Source organism: Corapipo altera, unplaced genomic scaffold, assembly GCF_003945725.1.
Source record: "Corapipo altera isolate COAL_440 unplaced genomic scaffold, ASM394572v1 343, whole genome shotgun sequence".
Lineage (NCBI taxonomy): Eukaryota > Metazoa > Chordata > Aves > Passeriformes > Pipridae > Corapipo > Corapipo altera.
In genome coordinates, this window is record NW_020884913.1 from 1566985 (window position 1) to 1583848 (window position 16864).

The 16864-nt window shown below is 46.0% G+C and overlaps 1 protein-coding gene across 1 annotated transcript in view; it reads right to left on the minus strand.

Moving 5' to 3' along the window:
* Positions 1 to 6634: 6634 nt before the first annotated feature.
* The window catches only part of GNA13 (G protein subunit alpha 13), a 29178-nt gene continuing 18948 nt past the window's right edge, over positions 6635 to 16864 (minus strand). Inside the window, exons 3-4 of the mRNA XM_027654524.1 lie at positions 15744 to 15794; positions 6635 to 11367 (exon numbers count right to left, since the gene is read on the minus strand). Coding sequence (XP_027510325.1) covers positions 10795 to 11367; positions 15744 to 15794 — 624 coding nt within the window. The 3' untranslated portion in view covers positions 6635 to 10794. The remainder of the gene's footprint in view (positions 11368 to 15743; positions 15795 to 16864) is intronic.

Consider the following 16864-nt stretch of genomic DNA (forward strand, 5'->3'; position numbering starts at 1 on the left):
TCGAACACTTGTAGGGTTTTGGTGAACACATTTGGGTTTCTGCCACTGTTCCTCTATCATCTTCGTGCATTCCTTGATAATAAGGTTTTCAAGATGCAACACACAAAACAAAAATGAAAGAAGAAGCTTGAAAGATTTTAGTGTTGAAAGACCAAAGCAAAATCCTTCTTCTCTGTCCCCTGTGTTCTTCTTCTTGTGTCTAAAAACAACATAATTAACACTGGCGAGAAGGTTTTCAACCCCCAACCCTCTGAGCAACACAACCCCGAATATCCTGACTCTGTAACACCTGCTTCTACTTAGCAAAACAAATAAACAGTCACTAACCACGAGTGTAACTCTCTACCACTGACATTTCTTTGCATGTCTCAGACCACAGTTTCCTTTAGAAACCCTGAACTTATGTGCTCCTACAGTTTTTTACGTCTGTAAGGTCGTAGAAAGATGAGAAAAACAAGCAAAGGTTCACATGCAGAAGCTGTGGTATCCTACAGCAACAGCTGAGACACAAACCAACACAGGGGTTGTGAAATGCATCCTACAAGGAAGTTAGAAACTGGGGCTGGCTGGTGCACTGCATGGTGGTGAAATCCAAGCTCAGGCTCCCAGGCAGAGGTGACACCAGCAGGGACCAGGCACCTACATCCACACATCCAGCCAGGCTTCCAAGGGAGAAGAGTGGCCAGAAACCTGCCCAGAGCATCCTGCTGATACCACCCTGCTGCTGGACACCCTCGGCCCCAGGAGGCCTTGGGAATGGTGCTGCTGTTGGATTGGAGATGTGCTTCTCACAGCTGTGCCACTGGTTTCTGCAGGGCAGGGGGTGACCTTCGGCCCTGCAGAAGGGGAGGAAGGAAACAGTTGGGAGCAGGTTGTGTGACTGCCCTGCTCTGTGCCCTGTATTTGCTGTCACGCAGAGCCCGTGGCAGCCTGCAGCTTGCTGTGTCAGGAGAGGTTTAGGTTGGATCTCAGGAAAAGGTTCTTCCCCCAGAGGCTGGTTGGGCACTGCCCAGGCTCCCCAGGGCCCCAAGGCTGCCAGAGCTCCAGGAGGGTTTGGACAGCACTCTCAGGGACAGGGTGGGATCGTTGGAGTGTCTGTGCAGGGCCAGGGGTTGGACTTCAATGATCCCTGTGGGTCCCTTCCAACTCAGGATATTCTATTCTATTCTATTCTATTCTATTCTATTCTATTCTATTCTATTCTATTCTATTCTATTCCATACACAGCCTGGGCAAGGTCCAGGGACACCAGTCCCATTCGTGCAGGTGGCTGGAGCCCTACATCCCACCCTGCATCCCCTGGCCGCGACCAGGACCAAAACCACGCCCGATTCCCTGAGCCAGAAAGTGAATAAAGAGCCGGCGTTCGGGAAACCATTCCCACCTGCGGGCCCGCATCTCCCAGCGGGACGGGGCCGGGCTCTCTCCCCTGGCAGCGATTCAGAGCCGGAGGGTGCAGAGGAGCCATCGGGGCGGGGGGGAAGGTGCCCGTGTCCACCCCCCTGTCCCCTCCGTGTCCCCTCTCTGTCCCTCCCTGGGTCCCCCCCGACCCCGCAGCACCGCCCCGGCTGCGCGGCCCGCGCGCGTCCCCTGCCGGCCCCACGCGGAACTGCACCGGGACAGCCCGGCATGGGATGGGATATAGGGGATGGGATATAGGGGATGGGATATAGGGAATGGGATACAGGGGATGGGATATAGGGAATGGGATATAGGGGATGGGATATAGGGAATGGGATATAGGGGATGGGATATAGGGGATGGGATACAGGGGATGGGATACAGGGATGGGGATACAGGGGATGTGATATAGGGGATGGGATATAGGGGATGTGATACAGGGGATTGGATATAGGGGATGGGATATAGGGGATGAGGATATAGGGGATGAGAATATAGGGGATGGGGATATAGGGGATGAGGATATAGGGGATGAGGATATAGGGGATGAGGATACATGGGATGGGATATAGGGGATGGGGATACATGGCATGGGGATATAGGGGATGGGAATAAAGGGGATAGGAATATACAGGATGGGGATACATGGGATAGGGATATAGGGGATGGGGACAAGTGGGACAGAAACATGGGATAGGGATACATGGGATGGGGATATATGGGATGGGGACAGGTGGGACAGGGACAGGCAGGACAAGGACACACAGGATGGGGACATGAGGGATGGGGACATATGGGATAAGGATATATGGGTTGGGGACATACAAGGGATGAGGACACATGGGATAGGGACAGGCAGGATGGAGACATGGGATGGAGATATGCAATGGGGATAGGCAGGATGGAGACAGGCAGGATGGGGACACATGGGACAGAGGGATGCTGGATGGGGACACACAGGGTAGGGACTTGCTGCTGACGTTTGCATGTGTAAAAATGTTCCTTTCCCCCAGAGGCATCCCTGGACAACAGCAGAGATGACTCTGCACTGCTTTACTGCAGTGCAATGAAAGCCACCATTTCACTGGAAACGAGAGGAGGATTTAGAATTTGCCACAAAAAAAGTGGCAAACAAAAAAGTGTTTAGTAATATTTCACCTTGAGTATCAGAGGTGAGAGAAGGAGCAGCAGAAAGATTTCCTGCTGTGGGCAGAGATGCAATGCCATCAGCAGGGAGGAACACTGGGAACAGAGAGGGAAGGAGAGCTGGAGTGGCCTCAGCTGCAGAGTCATGTCAGGCTGGTGTCCCTTTCCCAGGCAGCTTGTGGAGCACAGCAGAGGATAAAATGAGAAACATCCCCTTTTCCCCTCAAGTTTTGTAAGTGGGGATGGGAGGGGGGGAAGCAGAGTCATCTGCAGGAATAAAAGAGGAAGTTTCCCCCTTAATTGTAGATAATTTTCAGCAAATGCCAGACATGATGTAAGAAGGCTGATGCTGCTGAAGCCTTGCTCAACTTGCCTGCCTGCAAATCCTGATGTTAGTAACTCTGGGAAAATGCTGATTTCACTGAAGTTCTTTTGTTAGCTTCCCTCTTCTTCAGGGAAAATGAAAGCTACAGCAGGAAAGGGTCATCAATTCACAGCTACTGTTGGATCAACATAAGAGAATCCAGCTCAGACAGAAAAAGTGCAAAATACTGTGCCTAGGCAACCCCAGAAGGACCTGTATTGTTTATAGATACTGCCTTTTCTTCCAACAAAAGCTGAAAACAACAAACAAGTCCCAGGCACAGACTGGGGGTGCACAGAGGGTTCAGAGTTGAATCTGTTGTGGGGGCTGGTGATCCCACCTCCCGTGGCACTGCCAGAACAGCCCAATGCAGGGATTGCTGGAGGTGAGCTATTCACGGCTGGTTGTCTTCCCACAAGCATCATTTGCATGGTATGTGGTCAACTTGGAAACAGTCACTCATTCCCTAACCAGCACAAAGGCCGTCTGGGGGAGTGGGAATGTTAAAATAGATGTCCTCCTTCTCTTTTTCCACTACTGCTTCCCCTTTGGATCTGATAAAGGGGTGGCTTTCTTCTACATCAGAGAAGTTGACTGTCTTCCAGGCTGCAGACGGCTCAGAGAGGACAGGACAGCACCTGCAGCCTGGCTGAGAGCCACCCAAGGTTGGCCTGGTGCTGCATTGGAGAGAGAATCCCAGAATCCCAGAATATGCTGTGTTGGAAGGGACCCATCAGGATCCTCAAATCCAACCCTTAGCCCTGCCCAGGACCATCCCCAAGAGTCACACCCTTTGCCCCAGAGGATCATCCAAACCCTCCTGGAGCTCTGGCAGCCTTGGTGCTGTGCCCACTGCCCTGGGGAGCCTGGTCAGTGCCCAACCACCCTCTGGGGGAAGAACCTTTTTCTAATATCCAACCCAAACCTACCCCTGACACAACTTCAGGCCATTCCCTCAAGTATCAGGCAAGGATTTGGGCTCTGCCTGTCTGTGGGGAGAATCCTGGGCAGGGAGTCAGCATCTTTTATACGGGCAAGATCCACTATATTGAATTGGAATAGGGAGTGGGAAAAACTCACTTTGGATACCGCTGGATGCATGGGGTCTTGTGCTTCCTCCTGCTCTGCAAGCACTAAATTAATAAAAACCAGTCTGCACTGATCAGCATCATCTTACTGGGTCACCATGTTTCCAACCACCCAGGCAGAGAAATGGGATTTATTCACTCACTGGATCTGCTGACAAACACGTTCCTGCCTTTCCCTGCAGCGCCTCGGAGCCCTCACTGCCCCAGGAACAGCAAACACGACCTGCTGCTCACAGCCAGCGCCTGGGAGGACTCAGCCTTTAAATATTAACCTCCACATGGAGTTGGAAGCACTGCACCAGAGCTCTGCTGGCAGCAGCCTGCCTCAAATCCAGGTTTGTCAGATCCAGTGCTCAGCAATTAATCAAAGCCTTGGCTCCCTGCGTGGAGCTGAGCAGGGGCAGCAGCTCGGCCGCACGCAGGGGCAGGGACTGTGTCTCCCCCTCCCTGCACATCTCACTTGGGATGTTTTGATTCCTTATCCTCAGTTCATCTGCAGCCTGTTCACTGAACTGGGCTAAGGGCTGGCTCTGTGTTTCACACCCAGGAGCAGGGATCGCTTGGAAGTTGCAGGAGCTTCTCTCAGGAGTGACAGTGAGGAAGAATCCCAGGGCCCAGAAAGCTGCTGCTGGTGGAAGTTGCACTCCAGCAGGAACCCATGTCTTGCCCCTCACGTGCATAAAAACACAAGGGAAGAAAGCAGAGGAAGGAAATCCAGTAGCATCTGAAGTCAGGCACAAATAAAACACTATTGCAAACCTTGTAGGACTTGGAATATCTGGATCCTTATTAATTCAGTAATTCCCATTTCACGCACAGCGAAAACATCTCAGCTTCTGTGGAAAACACAACCAGTCAGTGGATTAGGTACCAGAAGAACCTCAATGCCATCACCTTTTTTGTTTCAGAGGGAAAACCCAGCGGGGTCTGGGCCAGTGCAGGTTCCTGTCCCATTTCCAGCTGGATTCCCCTGGGGCTGTGCTTGCCTGGCAGCTGCTCCTCAGCACTTCACCCTCAGCTGCTGCACAGCTCCGTGGTAGCTCCTCTCAGAACAGGACCAGGGGACCAGGCTCAGCTCCAGAACCAGCTCCTGCTGCTGACAGGGCAGCCAGGGACACTTTGGGCACAGCCCCACTCCAGTTTTGCTCCCTCCTGTCAGTTGTTGTGTAATCACCGAGTTACTTTAACAGGAAGGAAGAGGCTTGAACACCCAACCTCCGTTCAGTACGTGCAGCGAGGTGTTGGTGTTTTGGTAAATCAAAGGAGTTGTGAACGTGAAGAAACTCCACTTGCTCACACAAATCCTGGAACACATTCCTTCCCATTTCAGCTCTTCCCACCACTTCAGCCCCTGGTACATCAGTGTGTTGAGGTTACTGAAGCCTGTGAGGGCTCCACTGCTGGATGGTCCAACACCACTAACCCCCTCCTAAGGAGAGCTTTCTTAGGATCATCACAGAATCATGGAATGGCCTGGGTTGGAAGGGACCCTAAAGCTCATCCAGTTCCAACCCCCTGCTACAGGCAGGGACATCTCCCACTAAACCAGGTTGCTCAGAGCTTTAGTCAACAAGAACTTAACTAGAAGACCATGAGAAAGTGATGCAATTACACTTGTAATACTGGGATTAAAAAACCAGCTAACACTACCTGTTGAGTTCTAGATGGGTTTAGTTTTACTCCTCAGGTGGCTGGTGGCAGCTCAGGAAATAGGATGCAATAAAAAAAAAAAAGAAAAATCTGAAGAGATTGGATTTCAAAGTCAGGGCAACATCACAAACAGTGCTCAGATGATGTGACTGTTCCAGCACGAAAAAGTGGTCAGGAGATGAAGCGATGATTCCTCAGAAACAGCTTCCCTAGGACAGGCAGGACCCGAATCCAAACTGCATCATGGAGCTGGTTTAAGTTCCAGGGCATTGGCAGGGTTTTAACTCACCTCAGTCCACTGCACTCTGCACCCAGGTTCCGACCCACCCACAGCAACATTCACACTGCTGAGAATTCCTACAGCTCCTGTATCCCCATTAGCAAGATAAATGCTAACACTGAGCACTAACTCCATAAACAAGGATGACTTGGGCCGAGTATTTCCGGGGATTTAGTGTCCACAGCGCGCCGGCCAAATCCGAGGGCTGTTGTGGAAAACGAAGCATCTCAGCCTTATAAAACCTGACACAGGAGAAATCAATGTTTTGCTGCAAAATACTGCTTCATATCGCAGCCAGTGACCCGTTTGTCCAGGAGGAAGAGGCTGGCTTAGTCAGAGGAGAGCTTAAAAAAAACCCCACAGTTAAAATCAACTCTGCAATACTGAAATCCATAATTCATAGAGACTTGTCGCAGAGCACACCCGAGTGCCATCAATATTTTAAATACTGAGCACCAAACGGGCTGTCAAATGCAAGTCAGCATTTTCCTGGTGCCTCCCTGGCGGGGAGAAAGTCATGAGGCCCAGCAGAACCTGGAGGAGCCCTTTCAGCAGGGAGTTTGCTTGACTCTCTTACCCATTTTTATCTGAAACACAAGATGTGGCAGGAGCAAACCAGCTGGCCTTTGCCAACCCCCCAAAAAGAGTCAGTTGGCTGCCTCCACTCATTATTGATTCGAAAAAGATGATTTCATCACACCAACATGAGGCTGTATATGTTTATTCATCGTCAGTAATTTTTGTACACAAGGCAAATATTAATAGCTGAAAGGCAACACTTTTGGAGAGTATGTACAGAGCAATGTACAAGCAAGTGTAAGGTTTTAAACTGTGAATCAATTTAACCATTTTATAAAAAGGAAGTGATGCTTTTTCTTCTAAGACCTCCCTTAGAAATAATTTATTGCCAATCTTAAACTAAAGCAAGGAGAAAAAAAAAAAAATTTACAATAAAAAGTAGTCCCTGGAAAGTTTATAAAAAGTTAAACAACATATAAAATTGTAAGCCACAAACATTTATACAAAGCTAATACAAATCTTGGTTTTGTTAAAGATCTATGAGATTGTTACAAAATATATTTTTACATAAAGGCTTCACGTAAGGTAAGCTCTCACTGCTACTGAAAGCGCAGGAAAGCGGTTTTAAATAGTCTGCAATTCAACTTATTTTCAAGTACAACGCAAAGAAATTGCAAAATGGCACTGTACTGCAATGCTGTGAAATTAAAAACTATGTTAATGGTACCATCAGAGAGACAAGACCTGTAAAAGTGAAGTGGTGAACAACTGGGCACGGCACGAGACTTCGGATGGGGCTGGGACGGGAGTGGTGGTGGGAAATGGACCTTCTGCAAGAGGAATAACCAGGGGGGTGTTCTGCTGCCCATGGACACACCCCAGGAATCCTGTCCCCAACCCAGGGTCAGGAAGCTTGGAACACCCACCCAACCTGATCAACCTGCTGATGGGCAAAATGTAAAGCTACTTAGAGACGAGCCCAATAAACAGCCTCTGAGATCAACCTGACTTCTTTCTAAGAGCAGTTGTTCCAGAAGAAAGCTGAAGTTTCACACAAACAAACTGATGGCTTACGCTCCCACATACAATATATTAAAAAATGTGAAATTTTATCAAGCCCTGATGAACAGCCACAGTTTTTAGGTATCAATCATCTCATTTAACACCCTGCAGGAGGGAACAGTCGCTGAAACACCAATTTCACCTTCAAGTACAGGGAGGTTGTACAAGGCAGTGGTTCATCTCCATAGGGTCAGTGATCTTTTGAACAGAGCTCACTCCAGCAGAGAACTAAGAAATGTAGGGAAACTTGATTTTCTGGAAAACTTGATTTTCTACCTGCTTTCCCACCTTCACCAGAAATGCATCCCAACCTTGTACCACAGACTGGTTTCCATGAGGAAGCTTCACTCTCACTAGACAACTGTCACTTGTTTGGTTCCTTGTACCAAAATTATGTCCTGCAATAAAGAAATGATATTTAGAAACAAGTCTAAAGGGAAACACAACCGTCCATGCTGTGCTCCATTCAGAGAGCTGATGAAGAGTGAGTCTGAAGGTGGCCAAGGGTGATGATTTGGGGGTTTTGGTCATATTTTAACACAGGAACCATGTAAACAGGTACATACATCCAGGTGTGTTGTCTCACCCCCCTCTCAAGAACAGGGAGTGGGAAACCCGAGTGATCTGACTCAGTTATTTCATTAAATCAATTACTTTCTGCCTGAGATTCATATAGTGCTTATCTACCAGGGCCTACAAGTGACCCAGCACTGGGGTCCCCCCTGCTCTCCTACAGGCCCTGGGGTTCACAGGGACAGTGATCTGAGAGGATTAAAACCAAGGATTTTTGGGGTGGTTCAGAGGAGAAGCTGCTGAATTTGATCCCCACTTTGGCCAAGGTCAGAAGTGCCCAGTGCCTTGGTGATCCTGGCTTCATCCTTAGACTGACATCAGTTTGAAAGATCTTCAGTAAATTAGCAGGTCCCTTGACACAAAATCCATCATTATTATATATAAATTTGTTTAAATAAATCCCTGGTAACCGTCCTATCATCCACTACCAGTTTTTAGTCTTTTCTGCAATCATCTGGTCTGACATCCTCCAAAGCACATACTGCAGACCTCTCCAAATTAACTGTTTTATTCAGAGATAAGTCTCTTTTTTGAAAAGAAACTTGTTCTGACAACTGCCAGCAAAGGAAGAAAACCAACCCAACTCCTCATCTTGTTGACAGGGTGGGGCATGGATTTGTTCAGGTTCTGCTTTCCAACACTGGACTTGGAGGCCACCAGAGGTTTGTGTCTGCTCATGGAGCACTTAAAGCCCAACCAAATCAACCATTATCCTTCTCCAAAGGATGGCCAGTCCTTGAAAGAGCCTCACTAGTCTTTCCTGAGGTGTCTAGTTCATCTTCCTTCTTGAAATGCTCACATATGAACTCACCAAATCAGAAAAAAATCCATGTCCAGTATAGAAGCAAAATCTACATTAAATATCCCCATCTAAAATTCTACTCATCCTCCCGACATCAGTGCTGCATCCAGACTTTAGGATTATGTTTAGATTCTGCACTGTGACTTCTCCCAAGCTCTTTTCAAAGTTCTTTCCTCCCAAGATAGTGCCTGATGGCCAGAATCACAGACTAACCTATGGTTACTCATTGGATGATATAAAAAAATAGAGGTCTTTCAAAGCACCTAGCTAAATAAAAATACACTATTCCCCCTCTGCTGCCAGGAGAACGAGGTACAGAGATGTTAATACAACTTCCAATCACAGTAAGTAAAGGCTAAGTTCAGGAGACAGGCAGCTTTCCTATGTCCTGGCAGGGACACCGTGTCCCACCGCTCGCCACGTGCACGGGACGTGAATGAGAATTCACTGAGGGATTGGCCACCATCATGATCCACAGGAATTGCTTCCACGGGGCAAAGGGGCAGCTGAACTGCCCCCATGACACTACAGCCTGGGGGAAACGTGGCAGCTGCACTGATTTCTGAAACACAACAGCTCACTGTTGTTTTGCAGTGTGCTGCAGGGTATATTATTATTATTATTTCTTTTCATCGCATGGCAACACTAACAACCACCTCACCCCCCAAAATAAAAAAAAAATAAACAAAACTGCAATGGAACTTTGGGTAAAACAGTCACAAGCAGCACTCTGGGAGATGCTGTGCGACGTATTTGGCTCAAGTACACTTAGGATTGCTTAGACCCCACTGGAAAGTCTCAGAAAGAACCTCATCAGCTGAAGCATGTTCTGCTGGGACACATTTTTTTTTTCGTTTTTTCCAGAAGAAAACATTCATCTCCACGGTGTCAGCTACACAAGGCCTCTGCTGGGAACTCATAAGGCCACTGAAAATACCAGAGGAGGACAGAACACAAGGAGGCACTTAGGTTTGCAAGTACTTCTCCCCATCACCAGGCGCTACTGACTCCGAGGAGGCACCTTGGAAGGAGCTGGGAATTAAAACAAACCAGTGCTGAGTTAAAGCGCTTCGAGAACAGGTTACCTACGTGGAACATCTGTTACCTACATGGAACATCTGCTTAGTGAAGACATGAAACACAAGCTGAGCTTGCTCCCCCTTCCCACATCAGAATGTCCAGAGGACCAGACCAGAGTGCTCTGTGCTTTGCCGTGGCTCCGAGACGTACGGACAACACCGGAGTCAATCCGTGCACTGTGCCAACCACTAATCCCTCGTCCCTGGACTCAGTACTTCCTGCCAGACACGTCTGAAGCTCCCAGTTTTAAGCATTTTTAAAGCATCTCCTATTCAAACCCAAGGCTAAGGTTTACACTTGAACAGGAAGTACGTTACTCCCAGGGATCCGCGCTTCAAACAGATGATTCCAGCAAGGGATTGATGGGATTTCTAACCAAAAGTAAACCTGAGAAATCATAAGTCAGCTATGGTATCACAGTCTTTGTACTGAAGTTAGATGTGAAAAGTTTCTCCCCCCCACCCCTAAATTACTGCCACAGTCTAATAATTGCAACAATTTCATGGAAGTCTGGACTCGGAATTCTGAATTTTCTAGGATGAAATACATGTTTGTAAAAGGTCAAATTTACCACTTTACAGGTAACTTAGACATAGATCTGCTATAAAATTACAACTTGAGTCATCTTGAAGCTACACTGGAAGAGATTTAAGCCTGAATTTCTGCAGAAATTGGCAATAATGTGTTCAGCAGCAGCTTTTAGCCACATATCAAGAAGTCTGACAGGATCTGGATTTCTCTACTCCTGCTGTAAACTTCTAGTTAAAAAAAAAAACAAAACAAAAACCAACACACGAGAGTTACTGAAACAAGAATGTCTTTCTGCACATCACTGTAACATGAGCTGCTTGAGGTTGTCGTGCAGGATGGTATCCTTGACATCACGGAACACTAGCCGGATGTTCTCTGTGTTAATAGCAGTGGTGAAGTGGTGGTACAGGGGCTTCTGCTGCTGGTCCCGGCGTTTCGTGCGAAAACAATCCACCAGGAATTTTTGGACATCTGTTAAGCAGTGGGGATCCCCTTCGAACTCTGGGAAATAGTCTTTGATGCTCACTTTCTGTACTTTTTCCTCAAGCAAGTCCGTCTTGTTTAGGAAGAGGATGATTGAGACGTTGCTGAAAACCCGGTTATTGACTATTGTTTCAAAAATGTTCAGGGACTCGGTGAGGCGGTTTGTTTGCCGGTCCTCCATGAGCACCTGGTCGAATTCACTGGAGGAGACGAGGAAGAGGATGGACGTGACGCTGTCGAAGCACTCGAACCACCGCTTCCGCTCCGACCTCTGCCCGCCCACGTCGACCATTTTGAAAGGAACATTTTTGATTTCGAAGTCGTACTCGTGGATCCCTTTGGTGGGTCTTCGTGCCAGCAGGATGTCTTGCTGTGAGGGAAGGTAATCCTAAAAAAAAAGAAGTAAAGGAGAGTTTGCAGATTAGGCTACAGTCACGGGCACGGTGGAGCTGCAATGGAGAGAGCAGGTGGCAGAGGAACAACACGAGGTTTTCAATAATCAGACCTGTATTTACATGCTAACACTGGAGCTTTTGGGAAAGATCTGGAGTCCAGAACAGGAAACACGTTAATATTAAATCAAAATATGTACCCCAGAGAAATGAAGCTCTCCATGACAAAGATCCATGAATAACCTGGGAGGTGAACCAGCAATTCCTCATGCCTCTTTCCCTTGTTCTGGTTTACTCTGTGCTTTATTCATCCTCTCCTCACAAAGCTGGGGAACATGCTGGCTGCCAACACTGCAATGCAGCAAATGGGTTCTAAAACAGGTTTCCCAAATCAATAACCAGAGTATATCCTGTTCCAACTCTGGGCTCTCCGTTCCTCCCAGGCTCTCCTGCACATGGCACGACTGCTTCCAGTGCAAAAGAGCTGCTCACTAAATGATTTTAAGGCAATCAATTACGCCTGAAAAGCAAAACTTAAGCAGCTTATTTTGTTTGTGCCATGGATCTTTTGCATCCAGCTGTCTTGGTCCAAAAAGTCACTCTATTAGCTGTGTGCCACGCCAGTGAGCTCACACTGCCTGGCTTTGTCCAAAATTTACTGTGCCATGAGCAGAACAGGAGAAGAACCAGGCAGCTGGGGACAGCAGCCTCTTCCCAGAGCACAGCCTGGAGGGCACACAGCTGCACCCTGAACTTCTCCAGCCCACCTTTCCCCAGAATTCAAGAGGCAGGAAAAGTGCTTTTTTACTATTTTTTGACTGTTATATGATCATCAATGGATGCAGATGCTACAGGATGAGGAACTCTTATTAGTCAGCTTTTGACAGCATGAAATGCAAGACTTGGACTGGGGATTTCTTCATTCCTAGAATTACACTTTTGCATCTGCTCCAAGTCCTTCTCCTATCTGCAAGGAGCATCTCTCCCAGACAGCTGGCTGTGCTGGAGCTTAAAGCCTTGTTGTTCACTTGTTATGGAAACTGTTCCTCACATTTTTCCAGCATTTCTCACAACTTCAGAGAGCGCTGTTTAGGTTTTGGAATTTCAGTCTCCTCTTAGTGAATGATCTATGATATTCCTTTGACAGTGCCAGTTCCCAGACTTGGAGCTTTTATAAAGATGTGTGAGACCATGGTCCAGAAAGTCTGATTCAAGCAGTCGGCTGGGCGGGGGAACAAACACAACTCCATGGCCACTTCAATACTTGTATCCCAAGTTCAAGGCAGCTGGGCAAGTTCGAGCCACAAAAATAAAATCTAAAAATCATGGAGTGCAACATTACAAAAATTCAAGGATCACTTTGCTTTACCAGGTAGGCTCCAAAGTGAAACCAGCGAGAGATGGCTTTGCCTGAGCTCCGGGTTCTTTATCCGAGCTGCCCATGACTAAGGAGCTGATTTTTATCGTGGCACAAATTACAAAGCAGCTCTGAGGCACAGGATCCCCACCCTGGGCCTTTGCTGCAGCACTGCTACACATCAAACCCCACACCACCTAAACCTGCAGGAGAGCTCAACAGCTAAAGCAGGATCGAGTTCTCTCCAAACTGAGCAGCAGCTGTGCTGCCACTCCCTTGTCTGAGTAAATGAAGCAACTTTAAAGGGTGGGTAAGACTTTTCTTTTTATTAAATTTATCTTGGGTCTTTCCTACCAAAATTGTAGAGGGGAAAACAATCAGATGAATAGAGCAGCAACTGTATCAAATGTCACTGGGCACATGTGAAGGGATTTTGAGCAAAGCTGACTGTCAACATGTAGGCAAGAGTGTCACAGGTTCAATTCTTATTCCAACTTTCAAATGGGGATGTGAATTCTTTTGCTGCTCAGGAAGTTAGTCTCAAATTCTCAGAACAAAAACAGAAAGTCTTAGGAAAGCTCAGGAGTGACTGAAATTATTAAATCATGTAAATAAATAAAAGCAATTAATATAATAGGCAAAGCCATATGTACCTTCAATACTGAAACAAGAGCACAAAGCAAACTCTCCTGGGAGTTGACCTGTAATGTTTATTCAGTAAAGCTTTCAAGAACAAGGAGCTTATCCCTGGAATTCCTGACAAATTCCCTCTCAAGTACTATTACTCATTGAAAACTCCTACCACACTTGTAACCACAAAGAGAATCCTTTCAAGTGCTTTCAAGTTCCACACGCACAGAAGACACACCACGGTCTTAAAGGTCCCTTCCAACCCAAACCATTCCCTGACTCTCTGTTTTATCCTGGATATTGGCTACTCTGATGCAACAGGCAGCAAAGGAGTGCTCTGCAAGACAAGTGTGGGTATCCAGCCACCATCTGGCTACAGGAAACCAAACAGAACAACTCCTAAGAAACCTCCCAGTATTTTAGTTATCTTTTTGAAGGATGGTTATGTTTTTCTCCCTCTCCCAGATCCTTGGGATACTGGCAGTTTGCCACTTGCCGGCCCTTTTCTCAGTGTTGATCCCATTCTCCACATCTGAAGGCTGCAGCATTAAGTGAATATTTTCCTTGGATGGCAGTGAGTATTATTTTCCAAGTTCTTTCAATGTTTTGCCATTGTCAATCAGTGTTTTTCCTGCAAGCATCCCCATACAGACTCTGATTTGGAACATGTGTCTCCTTCCTGAATTATCTCCTTCCCCAAATCCACTGCAGTCTGTTTCTTCTAAAGGAGTCCTTTTGGGTATCACATCACAGTTTGCCTAGTTAAAATTACAATTTAAGGCATGACTAAGATCCAATCACAACATGGAAGGCAACATCTCTCTGTGAGATATTTTGAATACATACAGTCTGCACTGGCAGTTGAAACAACAACAAACAGTTGCATGGAATCCAAGTGATCCCACACACGTATGCCTGTCAGATACCCTTTTTTTTTTTTTGCTGATTGATTAAATCTGAACATTAAGTTCTTTTCCCTCAGTGCTGTTATCAGCTCCTTTTTGGCAACAGGCACACGAATGGCAGATCTGTGTGTTTATAAGCAATTTAGTTGCAGGTCAGCCCAGTTGCATCAGATAAGAACAGTAAAATACTGACATTAATACAGCTTGGGGAAATATTCATTAGATAAATCTTGCATGTAGATAAGAATAAACCAGAAGAACCTATCAAATCTTTTACTAAGGAACAAAACTCAGTGCTTTTTTCCTCAAAGACTTAACATTTTCTACAACAGAAGATTTTGATGAGTCCCTCTGATTCTCAACACCATTTGGTCTGACTTGAAGCTGGAAAAGCTGTAATTCAGAGTTCAGCATTCCCACAGCAACATCCCACTACAGTAAGTGTGTGTATATAAAAACATTAAAAAAAACCTCAACTAGTGACTAAGTTTTACACTTTAATCAAAGAATGGACCAAAGTTGCTAAATAAAGAACTTTGAAATGAAGCTGCAAAACTCTTCACCCAACTGTGTTTGGAAGAAAACCAAACCATTCGAAACTCAAGTGGCATTGGATTCAAAGACCACCAGAAATCCACCACTGGCAGAGAGTTTAGCAGTTCATTAAAGCAAGTGCAGTTCTCCTCCTGAGTGCAGGTCTTATAACTCCAGACCAAATCCTGATTCAGAGAGCAAGTTCCCAAGCCAGAGGTCTGGGAAGCGCCTGCGTTCTGCACCGGTGCCCCGGTCAGAACAGTGACAGTTCAAAGCAGAGAAACAGCCTGGATTAAAATCAAAGTTTTATCTGTTAAAGGCAAAAAGAAAAATGAAATTAAGCATGATGTAACAGGGCTCAGTTGAAGTGGTTTGGATTCCTTCAGTTGTTAGCCATCAGCTGGAAATGACCATGGAGAAACTGCCTCCCCACGGAGTTCAAGCACGATCCCATTTTAAAGGCAGTTTTTCCACATGCCATTCCTGCAATACACAGCCCAGAGTATCAGCAAACAACTTCACTATTCAAGCAATAACTAACAGTTCTATAAAAAAAGTATTCTACAGAAATTTCAGCTTTTTCCTCAGAGACTACTGACGTGTGATTTAACTCAAGTGTTCCTAAATGGATATGTAAACCCAAACCCAGTCCTTTTTGGGTATCATTCAGTGTTGAGGGGCTACTTTAACAGTCTTCTGACTGGACAATCATTTGTAACTTGTTTTTTTGACAGAACTTTTATTTCCAGAAAGTCTCCTGGCCCTTGCACTGCCTTGTGGTTTTGACATGTCAGTGATGAACTGCTGAGATAATGCAACAGTCAAAGTTAACTAAAGATAAAGTTATTAGAGTAGACACTGATTACATTTCATCTACTTAAAACCCAGAGATCACAAAGACAACTTAAAACTCAAGACTGGAAAGAAAAATAAAAAAAGAACTTACTTGTTCTCCAAGTTTATCCAAGTTGTCCAAGAAATACTTTACAGATTCCCCCTAAAAACAAATCAAACAGTTATTTAAATAAGCAACGTATTTGATCCCAGTAGTTTACATTCTGAAGTCCAGATAATTTACCAAAATCTACATTTAAGTGTTGTAAGCTTTAATCACTGTCATTTTTAAAAGCAGCTAAACTAAGAACACCACTGATGATTTATTCTTAGGCCAGTTAATATTTAAGCTTAAAAGCATAAAAGGCACATTTATAATAGTTACATTCTTTCCAAGTTTAGACTTGATAAATAAATCCAAGTATTATCCACAGGGAGCATCAATGAAGCAGCCACACCTTCCTTATGAAAAGAAACATTCAATCCCTCTAAGGCTTTGCAGAGTGTGCACACACAGACATTCAGGTATGGGGATTAATCACTGGAGAAAATTAATTTATAACTGCAGTGCCACACGATCCATTCCCACAGGTACTTCCCCGGAGCACAGGGAATGATGAGCACAACAGAGGATGAGAAACCACAACACACGAAGCCTTTTACTCAGGTTTCCCAGCAGACACCAAGCTGGACCAGAATTCCTTCCTCTGGGAGGAAGGAGCAGAGCTCCAGGGTGCTGTACTGCATGGGATCACATCTGCTGTACAGGTATTCCAGGTTATCTGCTGGATCCAAGCCAGCACTGTCCTGGTAAATAGTAACTGCAGTTTGTGATCCCTCCACTAACGCGGAACTAAAGAGTTTTCCATGGTAAACCTGAACTACAGTCAACCCTGCAGGACTCTGTCAGGGTGCTGGGATTAGAGAGGAATTCTTACATGGATACTGCTGCACCTGAATTCAACTGCAGCAGGTAATGTATTGAGGGAATTCCTTGCAGAGGAAAGCAGCACCTCTTTAGGGTTCTCAGTATCCTCACAGAAGCACAAATGGCTTCCTTTTGAAGCTCCTGATGACCAGCTGTAACTTATTTACTTTACAGTAAGTGCAGAAAAGAAACCACCTGTGTTTTCACTCTGCAGATGGAAGAGCAAGGATTCTGACTGAGTTTGCTTGATGAGAAATTCAAGCAGCATCCGAAACCAGGGTGATACATCTAATCCAGACAAGTGA